We start from the raw sequence: 20,810 nt of genomic DNA, 5'->3' as shown, positions 1-20,810 counted from the left end.
ACCTTTAACAATCACGAGCAGTATGATACCCACTGCAGTGTACAGCACGTCCCCTTTAACAATCGCAAGCGGTGTGATACCAACTGTAGGGTACAGTGGGGCCCCTTTAACAATCACGAGCGATGTGATACCCACTGCAGGGTAGAGTGCAGCCCCTTTAACAATCACAAGCGGCGTGATACCCACTGTAGGGTACAGTGGGGTACCTTTAACAATCACGAGCGGTGTGATACCCACTGCAGGGTACAGTGGGGTACCTTTAACAATCACGAGCAGTGTGATACCCACTGAAGGATAGAGTGCGGCCCCTTTAACAATCACAAGCAGCGTGAAACCAACTGTAGGGTACAGTGGGGCCCCTTTAACAATCACGAGCGATGTGATACCCACTGTAGGGTACAGTGGGGTACCTTTAACAATCACGAGCGGTGTGATACCCACTGTAGGGTACAGTGGGGTACCTTTAACAATCACGAGCAGTGTGATACCCACTGAAGGATAGAGTGCGGCCCCTTTAACAATCACAAGCAGCGTGAAACCAACTGTAGGGTACAGTGGGGCCCCTTTAACAATCACGAGCGATGTGATACCCACTGTAGGATAGAGTGCAGCCCCTTTAACAATCACAAGCAGCGTGAAACCAACTGTAGGGTACAGCTCGTCCCCTTTAACAATCACGAGTGGTGTGATACCCACTGCAGGGTACAGCGAGGCCCCTTTAACAATCACAATCGGTGTGATAGTCACTGTAGGGTACAGCACGTCCCCTTTAACAATCACGAGTGGTGTGATACCCACTGCAGGGTACAGCGCGGTCCCTTTAACAATCACGAGCGGTGTGATACCCACTGCAGGGTACAGCGCGGCCCATTTAAAAATCACGAGCAGTGTGATACCCACTGCAGGGTACATTGCAGCCAATTTAACAATCACTAGCATTGTGATACCCACTGCAGGGTACAGTACGGCCCCTTTAATAATCACAAGCGGTGTGATACCCACTGCAAGGTACAGCGCAGCCCCTTTAACAATCACGAGTGGCGTGATACCCACTGTAGGGTACAGTGCGGCACCTTTAACAATTACGAGCGGTGTGATACCAACTGAAGGGTACAGTGCGGCCCCTTTAACCATCACAAGCGGTGCGATACTCACTGTAGGGTACAGCACGTCCCCTTTAACAATCACAAGCGGTGTGATACTCACTGTACGGTACAGCGCGGCCCCTTTAACAATAACGAGCAGTGTGATACCCACTGCAGGGTACAGCGCAGCCCTTTAACAATCACGAGCGGTGTGATACCCACTGTAGGGTACAGCGAGGCCCCTTTAACAATCACGAGCGGTGTGATACCCACTGCAGGGTACAGGGCATCACCTTTAACAATCACGAGCAGTATGATACCCACTGCAGTGTACAGCACTGCCCCTTTAACAATCAAGAGCAGTGTGATACCCACTGCAGGATAGAGTACAGACACTCGTCTACAGAGCAGGGTGCAGATGCACACCTACAGACCTGGGGTACAGATGCTCACATACAAACACGAGTACAGACACTCATCTACAGACCTGGGGTGCAGATGCTTACCCACAGGCCCGAGTACAGATACTCGCCTTTGTACCCGAGTATCGACACTCACCTACAGACCTGAGTACAGACACTCGTCTACAGAGCGGGGTGCAGACGCACACCTACAGACCTGAGTACAGACACTCATCTACAGAACCTAGGTGCAGACACAAGTACAGATGCTCACCTACTGAGCGGGGTGCAGACGCTCACCTACAGAACTGAGTACAGACACATCTACAGAACCTGGGTGCAGACACTCAAGTGCAAATGCTCACCTACAGGCACGGGTATGTAGATATTAACAGACTCACCTACAGACCCCGTCCCGTCAATGATGGCAGTCACCGTGGAGAGCGCCTTTGCATTTCCTTTAAGGCTCTTGTGAGTTCCCTGTGGAGAAACAGAAAGATTGTCACAGTCTGACTCAGGGGCCCAGCAATACTATCTACTCCTTGGATCAGCATCCACAGCAGGGGGCACCAGGGAGGGAGTAGATGAGCCAACCAGAGAAGGGTGACCGGGACAAAGCTGGGGAGCCAGTGATATGACCCCAACGTGACCTAGTCAGCTGGGTTTCATTTTTAGGTCTCGCTTAAGGCAACGCATGAGCTGCCTGCTGTGATACACTGTTAGCTTACAGTGAGCTTAAACCCTGTATAATGGGTTGGCTTTATTGCCATTGTCATTTACTTTCTTTTTATTGGTTAGCTTTCCTTGACTTCCTGTCCCCTCCTGGTGTTTGCCTCTGTCCTGCAGCATGGACTTATTACCTGTGTCTGGCACTGTTCCCTTTTCAGGTGCTACTTTTTAGTTAAGCACTCTATCAGAGTGCATGTGTTTTCCAGCTGTCTCCCTCATGTACTTCTTTTTTCCCCATATGTTTCTCTCTTCGCCCTCCCTCCCTGTTGCTGTTCTTGCTTCACCACCCCCCTTTGTTGTCTGTGTGCTTTCCCACCTGTCACCCTCTGTCGTCTATTTACTTTTCCTGTGTAGCTTGACTTCAATACATTGTCACTGCCAATATTTCTCATAGGCGGGCCCTATTGGCTTTGCCTATGCTTGCTAACTTTCCTACAGTGCAGTTTAGACATATGGTCACAATATTTGCAGCTTAGAGTAACTATTTTTCCTCCTACTAAGCTTCAAATAAGATCGCACAATTTATTGGCAGGGAACCTTTAAATGCAATTTAAGTGGAGTTAGATGGCTCTCTACTGTTAATCAAAGTGTGTTTTGCGCGTATTTTTCATTGTGAAATAGTGAAACAAATACTTTGGATACCGTTTTCCTTGGGTCTTGGCCACGTCTCCTCTTTTCATATTTAAATGAGTTTCACAACCAGAATCAATCCCAATCTTCCTAAAACATCACACAAACTTTGCAATCCAACCCACTTCCACGAATGGTTAATGGATTACACAATGAATTATGCAAGTAATGAATTAAAGGTAAACGCTCTGGTCAACTGCCATCAAACCGCTTCAACCGGCAGGCGGCCATGCTTGGTAGCTTGGATCTGGTGTCAGGGAGAAGTATGTACCAGTTTGAGTAAGCTATTGCTCCTGTTTGGATCTGTGCATTGTTACCATACTCAAGGCCCTAGCATTGTTTCCACCTCTTGTACCTCCTCCCTTACTCCTGCCATAATCCTACCTCTGTCTGTTCAGACCCTGAAACCCCTACACAGACACTTCTCTATCAGCCGCTACTGGAAGGAGGAACTCTTCGGTTATTTTAAGAGAATTGGTAGAAACCCTATGGTAAGCTAAAGGGTGATGAGGCTTGCAGAGCGAGCAATAAGCGGAGAAAGTGATTTACAACTGGCTCCAGGGCAGGCACACCTTCGGCCCGATTCACAGAACTAACTTAAGACAAAATCCTAAACGTACTACTTTTGGTTTTCACAGAAGTTAGGATTTTCTCTTAAGTTTGTCTTAAGACAGACTTAAGACAAAATCCTAACTTAAGTATGTCTTAAGTCTGTCTTAAGACAAACTTAAGACAAAATCCTACCTTCTGTGAATACCAAAAGTAGTAAGTTTAGGATTTTGTCCTAAGTTAGTTCTGTGAATCGGTCCCAGTGTCACTACTCTCTTTTTTTAATCCTGACCCAGGCACGCACAAATAAAGTTGTATGCCTGCCCTGGAGCCAGTTTTATAACACTTTCTCCACTTATTGTACACTGTGAGTGCCTCATCGCCCCTTAGCTCACCGTTAGGTTTCTATTAACTCTTTTAAAATATCCAAAGAGCTGCTCCTTGTCAGAGAGGGGGTTGTAGCCGGCACCACGATCAGTTGTCACGGTGCGAGGAGAATCCCAAAGATGAAGCATGCCACCTCTGGCGGGTGAGGGGACTCACCCTAAAGAAGGAACATTCCTACACAGCTGGGGTTTTCTGACTTTTGAATACACAAAAGTGGGCTGCCCCTTGAATCAATTCCTATGTGTATCTACAGAGTTCTGTAGGGATGCACGACCAGTGGGGGCATCTCATAAAAAGTTACGGACTGGCCTCACACACCGCCCGGTGTCATGCTTCCTCATCAGCTGTCCTCGCCCGCTAAAAACTTGGTTTGATAGAGGGCGGGCCTACACCTGGAGAAAGGGATGCACTTCTAAAGCTAAGTGATGGCCGTGGGGGAGTGATAAGTGATTTAAAAACCATTACATTAGTCCATGTGCTATGTTTATTCAAATGGAAAACGGTGTAAAAACCCCAGCAATGTGAAGGAGGGCAAGTGCAGACTGAGGGTGGACAGTGACCAGGTATGGGCCCAACGAGCATGTGAAGGAGAAATGCAATAGAAAAGCGTTGAGGTAGGGACAAGGGGGCCAACAAAGAGCAGAAGACGTGAAGGTGGGCCAAGGTGATGGAGGAAGCAGGCAGTGCTAAGGCTGCAGAAGCGACAATAGGCACACAGGGAAGGCAAGGGCATGGAGGGGTTCACTCTTCTGTAGAGCCTGGGTAGAGCCTCTCCTGTTGCTCTTATTGGGAGTCCTAATCCTAGCGCAGGGACACACTGGTGGGGTAACCATGCGCTTTACAAATGATAAAAATAAAAATCAAAGCTTGGGATGCTGGTGCGAACAGCATTGACGGTAAATGTAACAAGTTGATTGGCCTGTAGAGATGAGGCACCGGAGAGCGTGACAACAAGAAAGGGAGTGCCCTGACTGGTGCAGCTACAGCATGGAGTGTAGAAAGTACTGTGTGGTCAGGACCTGCAGCAGGTGGATTGGTGAAAAGAGTGTGAGGGTCTCAGTCCCAAGGCTGGCTGGTGACCAGGGTCACAGAGAAGACGGGGCGGCTTCAGCTCTCTGGGGTGAAAGCATGGTTTGGAACATAGTGAGGCGGATAATGCTGGTGAGGCCACAGTGCGCCAAGGGAAGCATTGACACAAAGAGGACTGATGTCATGTTGAAAACAGAACTTACCAGGTCTGCTGAGACAGCCGTGGTGATTAGAGAGTAGGGGCCATTCACCAGAGCTCCACAGACCAGCAGCATCCCTACAAAGACAAAACAGATGAAGTCTCCGCCTCACCACCATCTGCAGGGCAGGCAGTACTGAAGCTCCCTATGGGAACAGCGTGCCCACCAGTGCTCTCCATGATCTTCAGCTGACACCCCAGACAGGCAATCACCCACCAACCAAGTACACATCATTCAATGATCACCACCAACCACCAAAGAGTGCCCACAGACAACAACCTACAACCCGTCTTCAACCTCCCCAGTGGACCCAAGAACAGCATCCATTACCCAATAGCTATTGCAACTGACTGCGGACTGCATCCATCAAAACCCAATCACCAACCTCCCAAATGCACCCAGGACCCAATGGACCACCAGCAGCTGCCACACAGTACCTACTACCATCAAACACCCGCCATCGCCAACCTTCAAGGTGCTCACAGTATCTAATGTCACACTAGAAACTGCCAGTGTCCCCCAACTTAATCCAACACCCCACCACCCCATTCCCACCTCACTGGACATAGTAGGACTATTCACTGACCACCACCAGCTGTCATGGAACATCCAACACCATCAATCAACATCTGATCATACAACACCATCAATCAACATCTGATCATACAACGCCATCATCCAACGCCATCAATCAACACACGGTCATCCAACACCATCAATCAACATCTGATCATACAACCCCATCATCCAACGCCATCAATCAACACACGGTCATCCAACACCATCAATCAACATCTGATCATACAACACCATCAATCAACATCTGATCATACAACACCATCATCCAACGCCATCAATCAACACACGGTCATCCAACACCATCAATCAACATACAATCGCCCAATACCATCAATCAACACCTGATCATCCAACGCCATCAATCAACACCTGATCATACAACACCATCAATCAACATCTGATCATCCAACACCATCAATCAACACCCGATCATCCAACAACATCACTCAACATCTGATCATACAACACCATCAATCAACACCCGATCATCCAACAACATCACTCAACATCTGATCATACAACACCATCAATCAACACCCGATCATCCAACAACATCACTCAACATCTGATCATACAACACCATCAATCAACAAACGGTCATCCAACACCATCAATCAACACACGATCGCCCAATACCATCAATCAACACCTGATCATCCAACGCCATCAATCAACACCTGATCATCCAACGCCATCAATCAACACCCGATCATCCAACGCCATCGTTCAACGCCATCAATCAACAAACGATCATCCAACACCATCAATCAACACCCAATCATCCAACACTATCAATCAACACCAGATCATCCAATGCCATCATCCAACGCCATCAATCAACACCCGATCATGCAACACCATCAATCAACACCCGATCATGCAACACCCTCAATCAACACCTGATCACCCAACACCATCAATCAACATCTGATCATACAACACCATCAATCAACATCTGATCATACAACACAATCAATCAACACATGATCATCCAACACGATCAATCAACACCTGATTATCCAACACCATCAATCAACACGTGATCACCCAATGCCATAAATCAACACCTGATTATTTTGTGAATGAATCTGTACTTTGAGATTTAGATTGTATAACAAATACTTCAGGTGTTCACTCTTTATCAAAATTTCTTGTACATATGTAGTGGTGTCAGGGCAGTTAAACCACATGGGCTGGACACTACTTATTGACTTATTAGACACTAACTCCAGTGCGGCTGACCTAGGGCCAACACTGCTCTGCTCTTTTTTGAATATTTAGTGTTTCCCATAACATGATGAAAGCAAACATGCTGGCCAGGTCCTACTCATAGTTCCTCAGCCTGTACATGCGGCCCAAGGGCTTCCCCCTCAATGCACATCTTCAACAAAGGACAAGTGCTCACCCATGGTCGCTGCCATCCCCATCTTACTGACTGACGAGAAGACGTAAAGCTGTAACGAGAGAACACAGAGTTTAGGCAGAGCGAGGGCTGGTAGAAATCTGCTGTGTTTAATAAAAGGAGCATGTGGGCTGTTCATTGTACAAGGGAGGATGTATTGACACTGTGGGCGTGATTTACAAAGGGCCTCCGCACTCGTGGTGTGGGCCCCAGAGTCGTGGCGGGGCTGCACACTCATGCGTGGCCGCCACCACAACTGCGGGCCCCCTACCAGGACTGTGGGGCCCTGTCACGGGTGCTGGCACCCTACCATGACTGCGGGGCCCTGTCGCGGGTGCTGGCACCCTACCATGACTGCGGGGCCTCTACCACGAGTACGGAGGCCCTTTGTGAATCGGGCCCTGTGCTTATGTAAGATAAGCAGTAACCAAGCCTGCAGCTGTGTAACCGAAGGAGGAGTAAAGTGTATGAGGAATATTTGAGCCTCTGTCTGTGTGTGAAAAAATGTAACCGAGACTCTTTATGTGTGTGAGAATGAATCAAACTTCTGTCTGCCTAAGAAGTAACCAAACTGCAGTCAGTCCGAGGAGTAACCAGCCTCCCCGCGTCTGTGAGTAGTAATCGAGCTTCTGTCCGTGTCGGAGGATCAATACAGCCTCTGTCTGAATGTGAGGCACTGGGCCTGTTATTGTGTTGATGAAAGAGTAAGCAGGCCTTGTGCTGTGTGAATGTATCTGGATTCACATGCTGCGCTTTATTCCGCCATCTAGTGGTCGGGTCTGGAGTCTCTCTTTCTAGCCTCTGTTCATTTCTCCCTCAGACCATTGTCATCCATTTGGTGCTAGGTCCATCCTTCTATGACATAAGGGTTACACCCCACAACCCCCTGCGCATGCTTGTCTGCCATGGACTGGAAGCACAACTGAGAGTCCTGGAACCATGAAACAACCAAAGGCAAATTCCACAGAGGCAACAGTGGAAAAGAACTGAAAATACGAGGAAATGCATAGCCAGCGACAGGCATCGAAAGGATCTTGACCGCATCAAACAGAGAATCAACATCTGAGGAAAGGGAGACATCGAGGATGGCACACACTGCCTTTATATTCTGTCCAAAGAGACACAAGAAGGTCACCCAGGAGAGTCAGAGGTGTGTAACCGCTGTCAACTGAATGACCAAAGCTCGGAGGGATGCGGTCTGTGTGCTGAGTTCCTGCCCAAAGACCAAAGAGAACCCGAGGTGGGCACATGATCAGCGGCAGCTCCACTGTTATGGCGGAAGAGCGTCACCCCACTGCTGGAGCCGGCAGACGAAAACATTAAAAGTAAAATGATAACACAATAATTGTATTATCACGAAGCCGAGTCTTGGGGGCGGGCAATCCTTTGACAGCAGCAACCCGGGAGGAGTGGTGGTCACTGTCTTAGGACGGCCAAACCAACATGTGCACTTAGAATTTCTCCAGGCTCAAACTCGAGCTGAGCTGTACAGCCGGGTGCAGTGCAGCAGGCACAGGCTTTCAGTTCCTGTAGGAACACAAAACCAGCCTGCTCAGACCAATCCCGGAGCTTCTCTCATGCTGGGTAATATTTTTGCGGATGTATGATGATACAACGAGGGCCATTTCAACGTGGTCTGTTAGATCGCGGTTTTCAAAGCGCACGTCAGATCGCGGTTTTCAAAGCGCACGTCATTACATCGACTTCCGTTGGAGGGCGCTGGACTTAGCAATAGTGTAATTACTATCCCAACTCCAGTCTACAAACAGTAGGGAAGGTGTTGGAAACAGTAATTTACACTATTCCTTAGTCTACAGCGCCCTCCGGTGCAAGTTGATGTAACGACTTGCGTAGTGAAAACCACAATGTAATAGTACCATGTTGAAATGGATGCGTGGTAAACGGTATCTCCCTATTTTTACCAGCATGAGAGCAGTGTCAGGATTGGCGCAGGGGAGTTTGGGAGAATGAAGAGCATCGAGGCAGCGGGCGGCAGGCACGTGATCTTTTATTATTTTTAATATTGTTCCCGCACTGCCTCACCACTTTTAGCCAATAGCAGCCGCCACTGCACATGATGCCATGACACAGCCATAGAACAAGCCGCCCTCCCTGAGAGACCTAGGACTGTCTAGCAATAAAGAGAATTCTCAGGAAATATAACTGGCTCAAGGGGCAGAATCTAGAGCGAAGAGGTTGTTAACGACTTTGAAAAAGAAAAGGCACTAAAAAGGAAGCCTAAGGAAAGAGTCAAAGAAGCAACAAGTAACACCACGAGGAGCAGCGGGCCAAGCCGAGACCCTAGGACTCCAAGTCCTCGAAGACCACCCCGATACAGAAGCGATTGAAGGAAATCAAAACAGAAGGAACACTACAAGACAAAATCGAAGGACAACGTTGGCGGTAAACCACCAGAACCAGACCCAACTCCGAAAAGGGGTTCAGAATGTGAGAGGGAGAAGGAGCCAGAGAAAGAGGCTTTGACATTGGCAAAGGCTTCTTAGCATTAAAAAGAAGACGCACCACCTTTAGGCCCAGATGAAAGCACTGGTGAGGAAGATAAAAAGAGTTTGAGACTTCTGAATCCCTGAAGGGCGTAGAAGACCATCGCCCGTGAAGAAGAGCATCCATAGACGGAACTCCCTAGGACGCCTGAGCCCAAGAAGAGGAGGAAGAGAAAATCTTCTAGGAAGAAGGGGATTAGGAGACAGGCCACTCTGAGCAAGGCTCATCCCAGGACCTAGAAGCATCAAAGATGGGTGGCAGGATTTTGACAGGATATTTTTTAATGTTATTTTTTAGAGTTTTATATAACGCAAACTAGACCCGAAGATATCGGGTATCAGAGCGCATTAGATAGCACCCGTTTCTTTACAGATGGACACATTCATTTTTTGTTAGGCACAGGGAGATGAAGTGATTTGCCCAGAATCACAGGATGTTGAGCGTCCTTGCTGAGACTCGAACCCAGTTCCCCAGTTTCAAGGTCGACCGCTCTAGCCGTAAGGCTACATTTGGGGTTGACGCTTACTCCTTCAAAGCCCTCACCTGATGGCAGTGCAGTATGCAAGGCTACGGGTACCTACAGGGTCCACTTGGAAGAGAATCTTTGCTACTTGGAACTCTGCTTCCATCACAGAGGGAAACCATGACCTCCCAATGCTACCTCGCACCTGGGACCAGGATAGAGAGGCTTCAAGAAGCCGGTACAGGAAGAGCAGAAACACCGAGGGGTGAGAACAAGGACAGAAACTCCTTTCAGGACCCCACCAACCCAGCGGCAGACTCCATCATTGTCACCATTGCACAAGAGAGAGCCTGGGACCCGGTGCCATGGCGCCCTCACCGGACAAGGGAAGCAAGAGGATGAAGAAGGAGGGACGCGAGATGGAGAGGCTGGCCTCCACGCAGTGACGCAGAGCTACCTCCAACGCACCACTCAACGGGCATGGCTATCCGCAGCCGGACGAGATGGAGCAGCAATATGGGGACGAAAAGGGAGTCTATTCCCCAAGGGGTGATGGAAATAAAGGGCGCCATCTTAACCCTGAAGGCCTTCTAGGCACAGGTCAGGGGGGAAAATGGCTCAATCCAGAAAGACAGCACAACCCCTGTTTTATTTCAACAAGCAAGGAGAAACAGGGTCACATGTGCTGTCCAGACTAGCTCAGGAGATATCGAGATGGGATCATCAGAGAAACATACCCATAGAGGCATGCACCTGACAGGAGTTCAAAACACCAAAGCAGGCAGGACAGGCTAAGCAGGGAAAGAGACTAAGCAGGGAAAGAGACTAAGCAGGGAAAGAGACTAAGCAGGGAAAGAGGCTAAGCAGGGAAAGAGGCTAAGCAGGGAAAGAGACTAAGTAGGGAAAGAGGCTAAGCAGGGAAAGAGACTAAGCAGGGAAAGAGACTAAGCAGGGAAAAAAACTAAGCAGGGAAAGAGGCTAAGCAGGGAAAGAGGCTAAGCAGGGAAAGAGGCTAAGCAGGGAAAGAGACTAAGCAGGGAAAGAGACTAAGCAGGGAAAGAGGCTAAGCAGGGAAAGAGACTAAGTAGGGAAAGAGGCTAAGCAGGGAAAGAGGCTAAGCAGGGAAAGAGACTAAGCAGGGAAAGAGGCTAAACAGGGAAAGAGGCGCCTCACATGAACAGCACCCAAAACAAGATAAAGTGGAAAAGGCTGCCTCCTAGGAGAGGAGATCACCACATCTGCAAGAAATCGAGAAATGCTAAGGGTCTGCATCCAGTCACCCACAGCACGGGTCACCCCCGGATGCCCCACGTATAGATAGCGCAGGGGTATTCGTATATGCATTTCATTGACAGCATTGGTGCTAAAGAAGCGCAAACACCCAGGGCCCCCCTTCTGAAAGCCCCTCAGTGGGACAGACAGCGGTTGTCTGATCTGTGGGTGGGGGTTTAGGGGGGGAATCAGGCTAACAGCCATCAGGACTTGTGTACAACAGGAAAAGTTCAGGTTTAGCACACAGTGCCAACAACCAGGGGCTAATGGCATGGCTCCTGGAGGCCTGGAATCCGCCACCCAGGGCTTCCCTGAAGATGTATGGGATTCCTTAATTGGGCTCAGCCTACAACACAGAGGTGCCACACCGTGACGCGGAAGAGGTCTGTCCATTGGTGTAACAAAGACAGACTTAAGGACAGCAGGACAAAAGATTTTAGTAGAGTTAAATACCTCACTCACCTTGTATATGAAACCCTCCCCTGGGCTTCCTTAAAAGTGAACTTGTCAGCCATAGTGGAGGAAACACGTGACATCACGGGGAGAAGGTTCTTCAATACGCCAGTCATCCCAACATCCCTCGATGAATAGCACAGCCAAGGTCAGTGCCCACAACCATATGGAATGCGGATATTGTACCGACACACCTAACGAAAGCGCCCTTTGAACCTATGCACGAGGCGGGACTCGAATACTTAACACTCAAGACAGCCTTCGCAATCACCATCAAGGCATTACGCAGTCAGCAAATGACAGGTACTCACCGCATAAGAACCCTACCTGCAGAGGGGTAGGGTCAGGGTGGCTAAGGGGATAAACCCACAATTCCTCCTAAAAGTAATGTCACACTTCCATATCAACCAAACCTTACATTCGCCAACGTTTTTCCAACAATCAGACACGCAAGTGGAAAGGGACTACACACGCCTGACGTCATGAGCGCAACCATGTACAAGCAGGAGGAGACCAGACAAACTAGGAAGGGAATCCAATTCTTTATTTCCAATGCAGCATCAAATGCAATTCACCAGTCACAGAGGGGACCATCACAAGAAGGAAGGTGCAAACACCCCGAACATGCTACAAGGCTGCAGGGGTGCTACTGGGAGAGGAACCGGGGACAAACTCCACAAGGAAACAAGGGGCAATGCTAGCTTTCATAGACGACATCTGCATGGCAGCCACGTGGTCATGCAAGCACACCTTCACAAATCACTGCCATGAGGACCTGCAAGTCAACACAGAGGCCTCAACTCAGCCCCCAAGAGGGGAGACTACAGCTGCGAAATCAGTGCACAGCAGATGAATCCAGAAATTATCCTCATTGAAAAACAAAATAGTTACTGACCTGTTGGAAAAGTTTTGCAGTGTGAAGAGTTTTCTGGATTCTCATGCAACCCTCCCACCTTCCTCAAAAGAAGGTGATTTGGAACTAGGACATGGATGGAATGTATCCTAAGATATAGGAAGCCCAAGGGAGGGTACAATTCACCAAAGGGGGGGAATCAGATGATGGTGAGCGTGCATAGAGGCTTCAGGGAATTATGCCTTACATCAGGAGGATGCACAATTGAACATAGCACCAAATGGTCGACTAGAAAGAGGCAATTCCGGAGCCAACCACTAGATGGTGGAATAATGCACAGCATGAGAATCCAGAAACATATTCAAGCTGCAAAACTACTCCTACAGGTAAGTGACCATTTATTTTGTTACCTGTGTCTCAGGAGCAACCCAGCCTCTGGGTGTGAGAAGAAACACCCACACCCAAGTCTGGGTGTGTCTCACAAGTAACAAAGCCTCGGCTGACTTTGAAAAGTTACCAAGCCACTGTCTGTGTCATAAGAGTAACAGCCACGTCTCTGACTGTGTCTCAAAGTAGTCATGCCTCAGACTGTGTGCCAAGTTACCAAGCCTCTGTCTGTGTGTGAGAAGAGATAACTAAATCTCCATATCTCACGAGTAACCAAGGGTGTGTGTGAGAGGTAACCTCTGAGTCTGAGCAGTAACAGTGAAGTGTCTGACTGTGTCTCAAAGTAGTCAAGCCTCCGCCTGTGTAAGTGCGTTTGTAAGCAGGTCTTGTGCTCTGCTGTGTAAGTGCACCAGTAACAGAAACCAATGCCTGTGTAGATGTACTAATACATGAGGTGTCAGTGTTTGCAAGTGGCCCCAAGGCTGGCATGCAGTGTGTAACCCGAGGGCCCACCCAGGCTCTTTCCGCCTACAGTCAACATAGACAAACCTCTAGCACTCCAAGTGCTTAGAAGCAACTTACTGTGGGTGCTGCAAACAGTAACATCAGGCCACAGGTGGACGCCCTCTTGTGCAGTTTGTCTGATAACAGCCCGGCCAGAATCCCACCTGTGAGAGAGAAACAAAGGGCTCTCAGGAGAGGTCACATCCCCCAAAACACCACCAGCGGGTGAGCCACACCAAGCACAGCCTGCAACTGGGCAGGAAGGGTCAGTTGGATTTCTTTACAAAACATTTTGTGTACTGCAATGTAGCTGTTTCGAAAGGTGTTTTAAACTTACAATATTTACTGCCACACGATCTTTGCAAACAGAGCTCTGTAAAGTTATGTTCGAGGTTCTATTGGTGTTAAGAGAGTTTGAAACTGAGTTTAATTGTGAGGTTTTTGTTTGAGGGTGCTTTAGCCTGAGAGTGATCAAGTTTAAGGGTGCTGACGTTTGAAGACTTTGGGGTTTGAAGGGGTGCAATCTGAAGGTGTTGAGGTTTGAGGGTACTGCAATCTGAAGGTGTTGAGGTTTGGAGGAGTTTCTGTGGCAGGGTGATTCAGTAGTGTCTAGTCTGAGGTGTTTAAGTAAGAGTGTTCTCCTGTTTGAGGGTGTAGGAGGCTGTCTCTCTCTATGGTGCACTAAAACGATGTACACTGCACGAGAGTCCAGTTGGTCCCAGATTGGTCTACAGAAGTAGTCGATAATACTAACGCTCTATTTGTGGTAGTGCGGGTGAGCCCTTGGGCTTATCGGGAGGGTGTGTTAAGCATTTGTTGTACTCACAGAGGCACTAAATGAGACATACACTCAAGAATAAATCTGAGACCAATTTAGAAAAATAACAGTGATTTTTAAATACTTTTTTCAGACCAAGAACTTAGTTTTAAAGTAAGTACTTTTTAAGACATGGATTTTCAAAGTTTGCAAAATAACACTCTTTTGCACAATGGCGCAACATAGAAGTCTATGGGAAAAAATCGAAATGTACACATAAAATCACACAGTTGGATCTCGAGGTTCCCCTTCTGGATTAAGGTAAGTAGCAAGGCCAGGTTCAATGTTCCACCAGCTGATTATCGAGAGCAGGGTGCTGAGGTCATTGGTAGCAGATCAGCTGGTTCATGGGTACACCGGCCGGACGGGCTAGGTGAAGAGCAGATAGGTGAGCCGGGTGGCGTGCGGCAAGATGTCTTTGCACTCAGGGGCAGGCAGGTTGCAGAGACATCCCAAACAGCTGGGCCACGCGGTAAGTGGGTCCCAGGGGTCTCTTTGCCCTTTGACGGGTGCTTGCTTCCTGGGCACTTAGAGTCCTGATTAGACTCTTCGTCTTGGTGTTGGTTGCAAGAGGTTCGGTACCCCAGGTATTGGTGCGGCACGGCTCCGGTAGGTCCTGGTGTCTTCACACTCAGTGGGGAGATAGATCTCACCCTCTGGAGCTGATGTACCTCTTTTTGCTTAGATGCCACGTTGGAGTCGCTGGGGAGCAGCAAGTCAGTAAACCGGACTCTGCTGGTTCGGTGCCTGTGGACTAAAGGGGAGTAGTTCCTCTACCAGCAGAGCTCTCCAAAATGTGTGTCCCGACAGTACTGTGTCGCCTGCAAATGGTGGGTGTGTCACGGAATGACACCAGTATTAAGGGCACTTAGCACATAATTGCTGCTAATTAAGAGGCATTCCTTTGAAAGAGTGTCCCTGCAGCAGCGCGGACTCTGAGACACTCTGCTCTATGGGGGCCGGGCGATTCACAACAAAGCCTCATTAACAAGTAAATGGTCTTTTAAAGATCTGCGAAGTACTTGGGTGGTGCGGCTGTGTGTTTGCCCGGGAAGCTGGGGTGAGGTGACAGGCAGAGGGTGACAAGCAGAGGGTGGGAGACAGAGGGAGATGGAGGGAGGGAGACAGAGGGAGGGAGACAAAGGGGCGGAGGCAGAGGGGCGGAAACAGCAGATAGAGGGAGGGAGGGAGACAGATAGAGGGAGGGAGGGAGACAGATAGAGGGAGGGAGACCGATAGAGGGAAGGAGGGAGACAGATAGAGGGAGGGAGGGAGACAGATAGAGGGAGGGAGGGAGACAGATAGGAGGAGGGAGGGAGACAGATAGAGGGAGGGAGTCAGATAGAGGGAGGGAGACAGATAGCAGTAGGGAGGGAGACAGATAGAGGGAGGGAGGGAGACAGATAGAGGGAGGGAGGGAGACAGATAGAGGGAGGGAGGGAGACAGATAGACGGAGGGAGACAGATAGAGGGAGGGAGACAGAGAGAGACAAAGGGAGGGAGACAGATAGAGAGAGGGAGACAGATAGAGAGAGGGAGACAGATAGAAGGAGGGAGACAGATAGAGGGAGGGAGACAGATAGAGGGAGGGAGACAGAGAGAGGGAGACAGAGAGGGAGACAGAGAGGGAGACTCGAGACAGAGAGGGAGACGGAGACGGAGAGGGAGACGGAGAGGGAGGGAGACAGAGAGGGAGGGAGACAGAGAGGGAGACAGAGAGGGAGAGGGAGACGGAGAGGGAGAGAGGGAAAGAGAGGGAGACAGTGGGGGGAGGGAGGGAGACAGAGGGATGGAGGCAGAAGGAGACAGGGGAAGACAGGGAAGGAGAGGTAGACTGACAGAGGGAGGGAGACAGACAGAAGGAGAGGGAGACAGGGAGAGGGAGACAGAGGGAGAGGGAGACAGAGGGAGAGGGAGACAGAGGGAGAGTAAAACAGGGAGAGAGACAGAGAGAGGGAGATAGAGGGAGAGAGGGAGAGACAGAGGGAGGGAGGGAGGGAGACAGAGGAATGGAGTGGAGACAGAGTGAGGGAGACAGGGGGACGGAAACAGAGGGAGACAGAGGGCAACAGACGGAGACAGACAGACGGAGGGAGACAGTTAGAGAAAGAGAGGGAGACAGACAGAGTGAGTGAGAACCCCCCTTAGGTGGTTTTGGATCGCTCGCTACGCTCCACTGCCTTACTGTGTCCCAAAATGATGCATCTCCAAAAAGTGTGTCACCAACATAAAAGTTTTGAAAGCTGTGCTCTACCCCAAGGAAGTTCTTTGGCATTTGCTGAAGAGCTGGAGGTGCTGCGGGGATCTTGCAGGCCTCACAGCTGCAGGACGAGACAGCACACCTTGATGGTCGCGTCATAGGAGCAGCAGGCAGGGTTTTGCACCAAACTTCTGCAGCTGGTCTTCGGTTCTCGGGTCAGCAGATCTTCTTTGTCAGTGTCTGCTTTGTGTCGGTCTAATCGAAGTTCAGGGTCCAGAAATGCCACTAAATACTAATTGTAGGGGCGTTAAAGGGAGTGACAGGTAGTAGGCATTGGGCTACTTACCTTTAAGTGTCTACACCCTCTCATTGACCATTTCCTGTGGGAAGGGGCACTACCCTAGCCCCTGATAGGTCCATTCCTGCCATCCTAAGATGGAGGAATTGGAAAAGTAGTGTCCACATCACCAGCCCCGACTAGGGCTGAATGTGACCCAACTTATAATCTCACACATTTTCCCACCTGTTCTCCTGCCAAATGTGGAGCAGAACTGGGGGTGGGATCCTCCACTATCTGAAGATGCTTGGGCTGCATTTTAAAGGCAGCATCGCCTTTGAAGCTTTCCACCCTAGAAGGCCATCTGGCACGGAGGGGGGGTGCGAAGCACTTCTGCCCAGAGCAGGCTTCGTTCCTGGCATCTGAGAGCGCGGGCTCTCACCTCATGAGATCAGAAACATGTCTGGAGGTGGCAGGCTAGCTATGACTAGTCGGAGAACACACTAGTGTTTGGTAGGTTTTCAGGGGACCATCTAAGGTGTCCCCTGTGTGCATTTATTTAATAAAGCCAACGCTGGCATCAGTGAGGATTTATTAAGACAAAAGGTTTGGTACCAAATATCTTAGGGTGCAGTGAAGCCCTCCTGGAGCTAAAAAACCCATAACAACGGTGTCCACCCCATGTACTCTCTGTGGCGTCTCTGGCCACTTACAATATCCAAGAATGGACCTAGATATTGTAGGGTCATATATGCTCATGCAGATATGTCCACCCATGTGGTATAGTGACCCTGCCTTAGGGCAGTAAGGCCTGCAGTAGGTGTGACTTACCTATATCTCATGCAGTGTCTCGGGGCATGGCACACAGGGATGGTACCATGTCACCTCTTCAGTTTGGCTGCACCAAGACACGCAGCCTGTAGTGGCAGTTTGCATGGTCTTGGTGAGAGGTCCCTAGGGTGACACAATTTACACTGCAGTCCTAGTGGACCCTCTTCGGTTCTAATACCCTAGGTACCAGGGGTACCGTTGACTAGGGACTTAGATGGGCGCTGAAGTTGTGCCACTTGTGGTACAATTTTATGGAAAGAACCCTGGTACTGGGAACCTGGTTAGCAGGACTCAGTTCACCTAAAGTCAAAGTGGCACCAAAAACCAGGCAAAACGTGTGTGGGAGGGGGCCCGGTGGCCGGGGGGAACTGCTACAAGAACCTAGTTTCTCACAGAGGGAGTGTATTTTAGGGTGTTAATGCTAGTGAGGAGTCTTAGCTTGATTAAGGTTTAGATTTAAGGGTTTTGGGATTGTAATCTCTTCCGGGTGGGTGTATGGAGGTACACTGAGAAGATCCTCTAAATCTACACTGCACTGAAATCGTACTAAAAGCCCCAGTAAAGTACCGCAAAGATGAACAGCGACGTTGAATTTATCAGACACCGGAGTGGTAAACATCCAAATGAAGGGTTTGCTGACCCGGTGACCAAGAGGAAGGTAGGTGTTGGAGGATGTTAAGGCAGGATCACCCCTTGCCTGTCCTTCTTGTTGATTTTGTGCTCTGGGGAAACATATATCGATTATCATTGTTCAACTATTGATGGACCAAATTTCCATCATGCTGATCATGAGCAAATTTTAATTCAGGTTTTTTTCTGTTAAGGTGTGATGGGAGATGCAATGTTTACTAGGCCTTCTTTGAGAACTAGGGTGCTGATGGGTTTAGGCTTTTCGGGACAAAGATAAGTGTTTCTAAGTTTGGACGTTGTGCTGTAGTCTTTGTTCTTTGGATTTGCTCGCGGTTGACCGCAGCTGTGTTCCTTATCGTTTGCTATTACCTTTTAGTTGACTCAAGGTACTCGTCCGGTAAATCTTTAGGGGAGTCCCTTGCTTACTCTTGAAGTGGCTTACACTCAGACATTCACTGGTTTGGTGGGGCGCGATGGTACCCTGGGTGTAGCGTCAAGGACTGGATGTACACAGTGGTGTTGGTTTGGCTGTAACGAAGGCGTTAAGCATTCTCTCGTGATAGCCCTTAACTGTGAGGACGAAGGGCATCATTTAGGGTTGGGCGGCTTTGAAAAGTTGTGAGAAGTCTTGTCGTCCCAAGCATTGGTGCACCACTCTCATTTAGAGGCGAGGGGACTGTTGTGATTCCCACCAAGGATCCCCTCCCGGCTCTGCCAGCACAAACACCCTCTACCACACAACAGCCGGTGAGAACGGTGTTGGAGAGACAGCTTCCCCAAAACCAGCTTCACCAAAATAACCACAGCAATCAATAAGTACTCTGCCCGCCTACTCCCACACCAAAATAAATCATGTTGGTATTTTTGCATCGACTCCAGCTTGGAGGCAAAGCCTCTGGAGGATACCAAGACTGCTGGCTGGTCCAATGTGCCACCATGGCAAGGCACACTGGCCGCCAGACACTGCTTTCACCAATGCTGAGAGAGGGTAAATATGGCGAGCATTGCCTCCTCGGGGGCTGACCCACCAGAGCTTGCTTGAGGTCCTAAAGTGTGCATTATTTAGTGTGAATTATTGTAAAACCTTACTCAATCAATGCATGATTGACAGGTTCTAAAGTTCTGCAGAATTGTTACCAAGCAATGCGAAGCCCCTTTCGTGCTTGCAAGCGACGCAGAGGTTCCTATCGTGAAGGCTCCTTTCGACACTACAGCATTAATGCTCTGTCAGCTGGAGATGTTGGTGAGCCGGTTACCTCCTGAGGGCGGGTGGACAGGAAGTGCAGCGTGCTTCCGCTTGAGATAACCTGCTACTTACCAAAGATGCCTCCTACATCAAACAAGGTTGAGAGGTCTGCAGCCTTCTTCACATCGATGTGTTCTGGAGGAAACAGGAAGAAAAACACAGTTACTCGTGGTTGAATTAAGGCTGTCGAATTATACAATGGGACAGACTCCTCGGCGCAGACACCGTAGGTGTCTCAGATAGCACGTAACAGCTAATGAGAGATGGTCCGACTGTAGGTGTAGGTTTTAGAGGGGCAGAAGACAGAGGTGTCTCACAGGGGGGTGCACGAGACTGAGATGGACCCACCACAAAAGTGCCTACCAGGTCCTTGATCGTTAAAGGACACTACTCTTGTGTTTACGCAAGGCTTCGAGAGATGCTCTAAGAGCCTGGACCAGCGCTCACCTACGCAAGGCGTCGACAGATGCTCTCAGAGCCAGGACCAGCACTCACCTATGCAAGGCGTCCACAGATGCTCTCCAAGCCTTGAACAGCATGCACCTACGCAAGGCATCAACAGATGCTCTCAGAGCCTGGACCAGCACTCACCTACGGAAGGTATCAACAGATGCTCTCAGAGCCTGGACCAGCACTCACCTACGCAAGGCATCAACAGATGCTCTCAGAGCCTAGACCAGCCCTCACCTACGCAAGGCTTCGAGAAATGCTCTCAGAGCCAGGACCAGCACTCACCTACGCAAGGCATCAACAGATGCTCTCAGAGCCTAGACCAGCCCTCACCTACGCAAGGCTTCGACAGATGCTCTCAGAGCCTGGACCAGCACTCACCTACGCAAGGCGTCAACAGATGCTCTCAGAGCCTGGACCAGCACTCACCTATGCAAGGCTTCGAGAAATGCTCTCAGAGCCAGGACCAGCACTCACCTACGCAAGGCTTCGACAGATGCTCTCAGAGCCTGGACCAGCACTCACCTATGCAAGGCGTCAACAGATGCTCTCAGAGCCTGGACCAGCACTCACCTATGCAAGGCGTCAACAGATGCTCTCAGAGCAAGGACCAGCACTCACCTATGCAAGGCGTCAACAGATGCTCCCAGAGCCTGGACCAGCACTCACCTATGCAAGGCGTCAACAGATGCTCTCAGAGCTTAGACCAGCACTCACCTACGCAAGGCATCAACAGATGCTCTCAGAGCCTGGACCAGCACTCACCTATGCAAGGCGTCAACAGATGCTCTCAGAGCAAGGACCAGCACTCACCTATGCAAGGCGTCAACAGATGCTCCCAGAGCCTGGACCAGCACTCACCTACGCAAGGCGTCAACAGATGCTCTCAGAGCCAGGACCAGCACTCACCTACGCAAGGCGTCAACAGATG

At 49.6% G+C, this 20,810-nt stretch overlaps 1 protein-coding gene across 1 annotated transcript in view; it reads right to left on the bottom strand.

Annotated features, from left to right (window-relative positions):
• SLC37A1 (solute carrier family 37 member 1) overlaps nt 1-20,810 on the bottom strand; it is a 198,728-nt gene that overhangs the window by 39,819 nt on the left and 138,099 nt on the right. Inside the window, exons 13-17 of the mRNA XM_086935868.1 lie at nt 19,502-19,564; nt 13,507-13,592; nt 6,995-7,043; nt 5,014-5,087; nt 1,888-1,966 (exon numbers count right to left, since the gene is read on the bottom strand). Of these exons, the coding sequence (XP_086791994.1) occupies nt 1,888-1,966; nt 5,014-5,087; nt 6,995-7,043; nt 13,507-13,592; nt 19,502-19,564 (351 nt within the window). The remainder of the gene's footprint in view (nt 1-1,887; nt 1,967-5,013; nt 5,088-6,994; nt 7,044-13,506; nt 13,593-19,501; nt 19,565-20,810) is intronic.

The sequence above is a fragment of the Lissotriton vulgaris genome, chromosome 8 (genome assembly GCF_964263255.1).
Source record: "Lissotriton vulgaris chromosome 8, aLisVul1.2, whole genome shotgun sequence".
In the NCBI taxonomy this organism is placed as follows: domain Eukaryota; kingdom Metazoa; phylum Chordata; class Amphibia; order Caudata; family Salamandridae; genus Lissotriton; species Lissotriton vulgaris.
The sequence above is the reverse complement of the archived record's forward strand: the minus strand, read 5'-3'. Positions and strand labels throughout refer to the sequence as shown.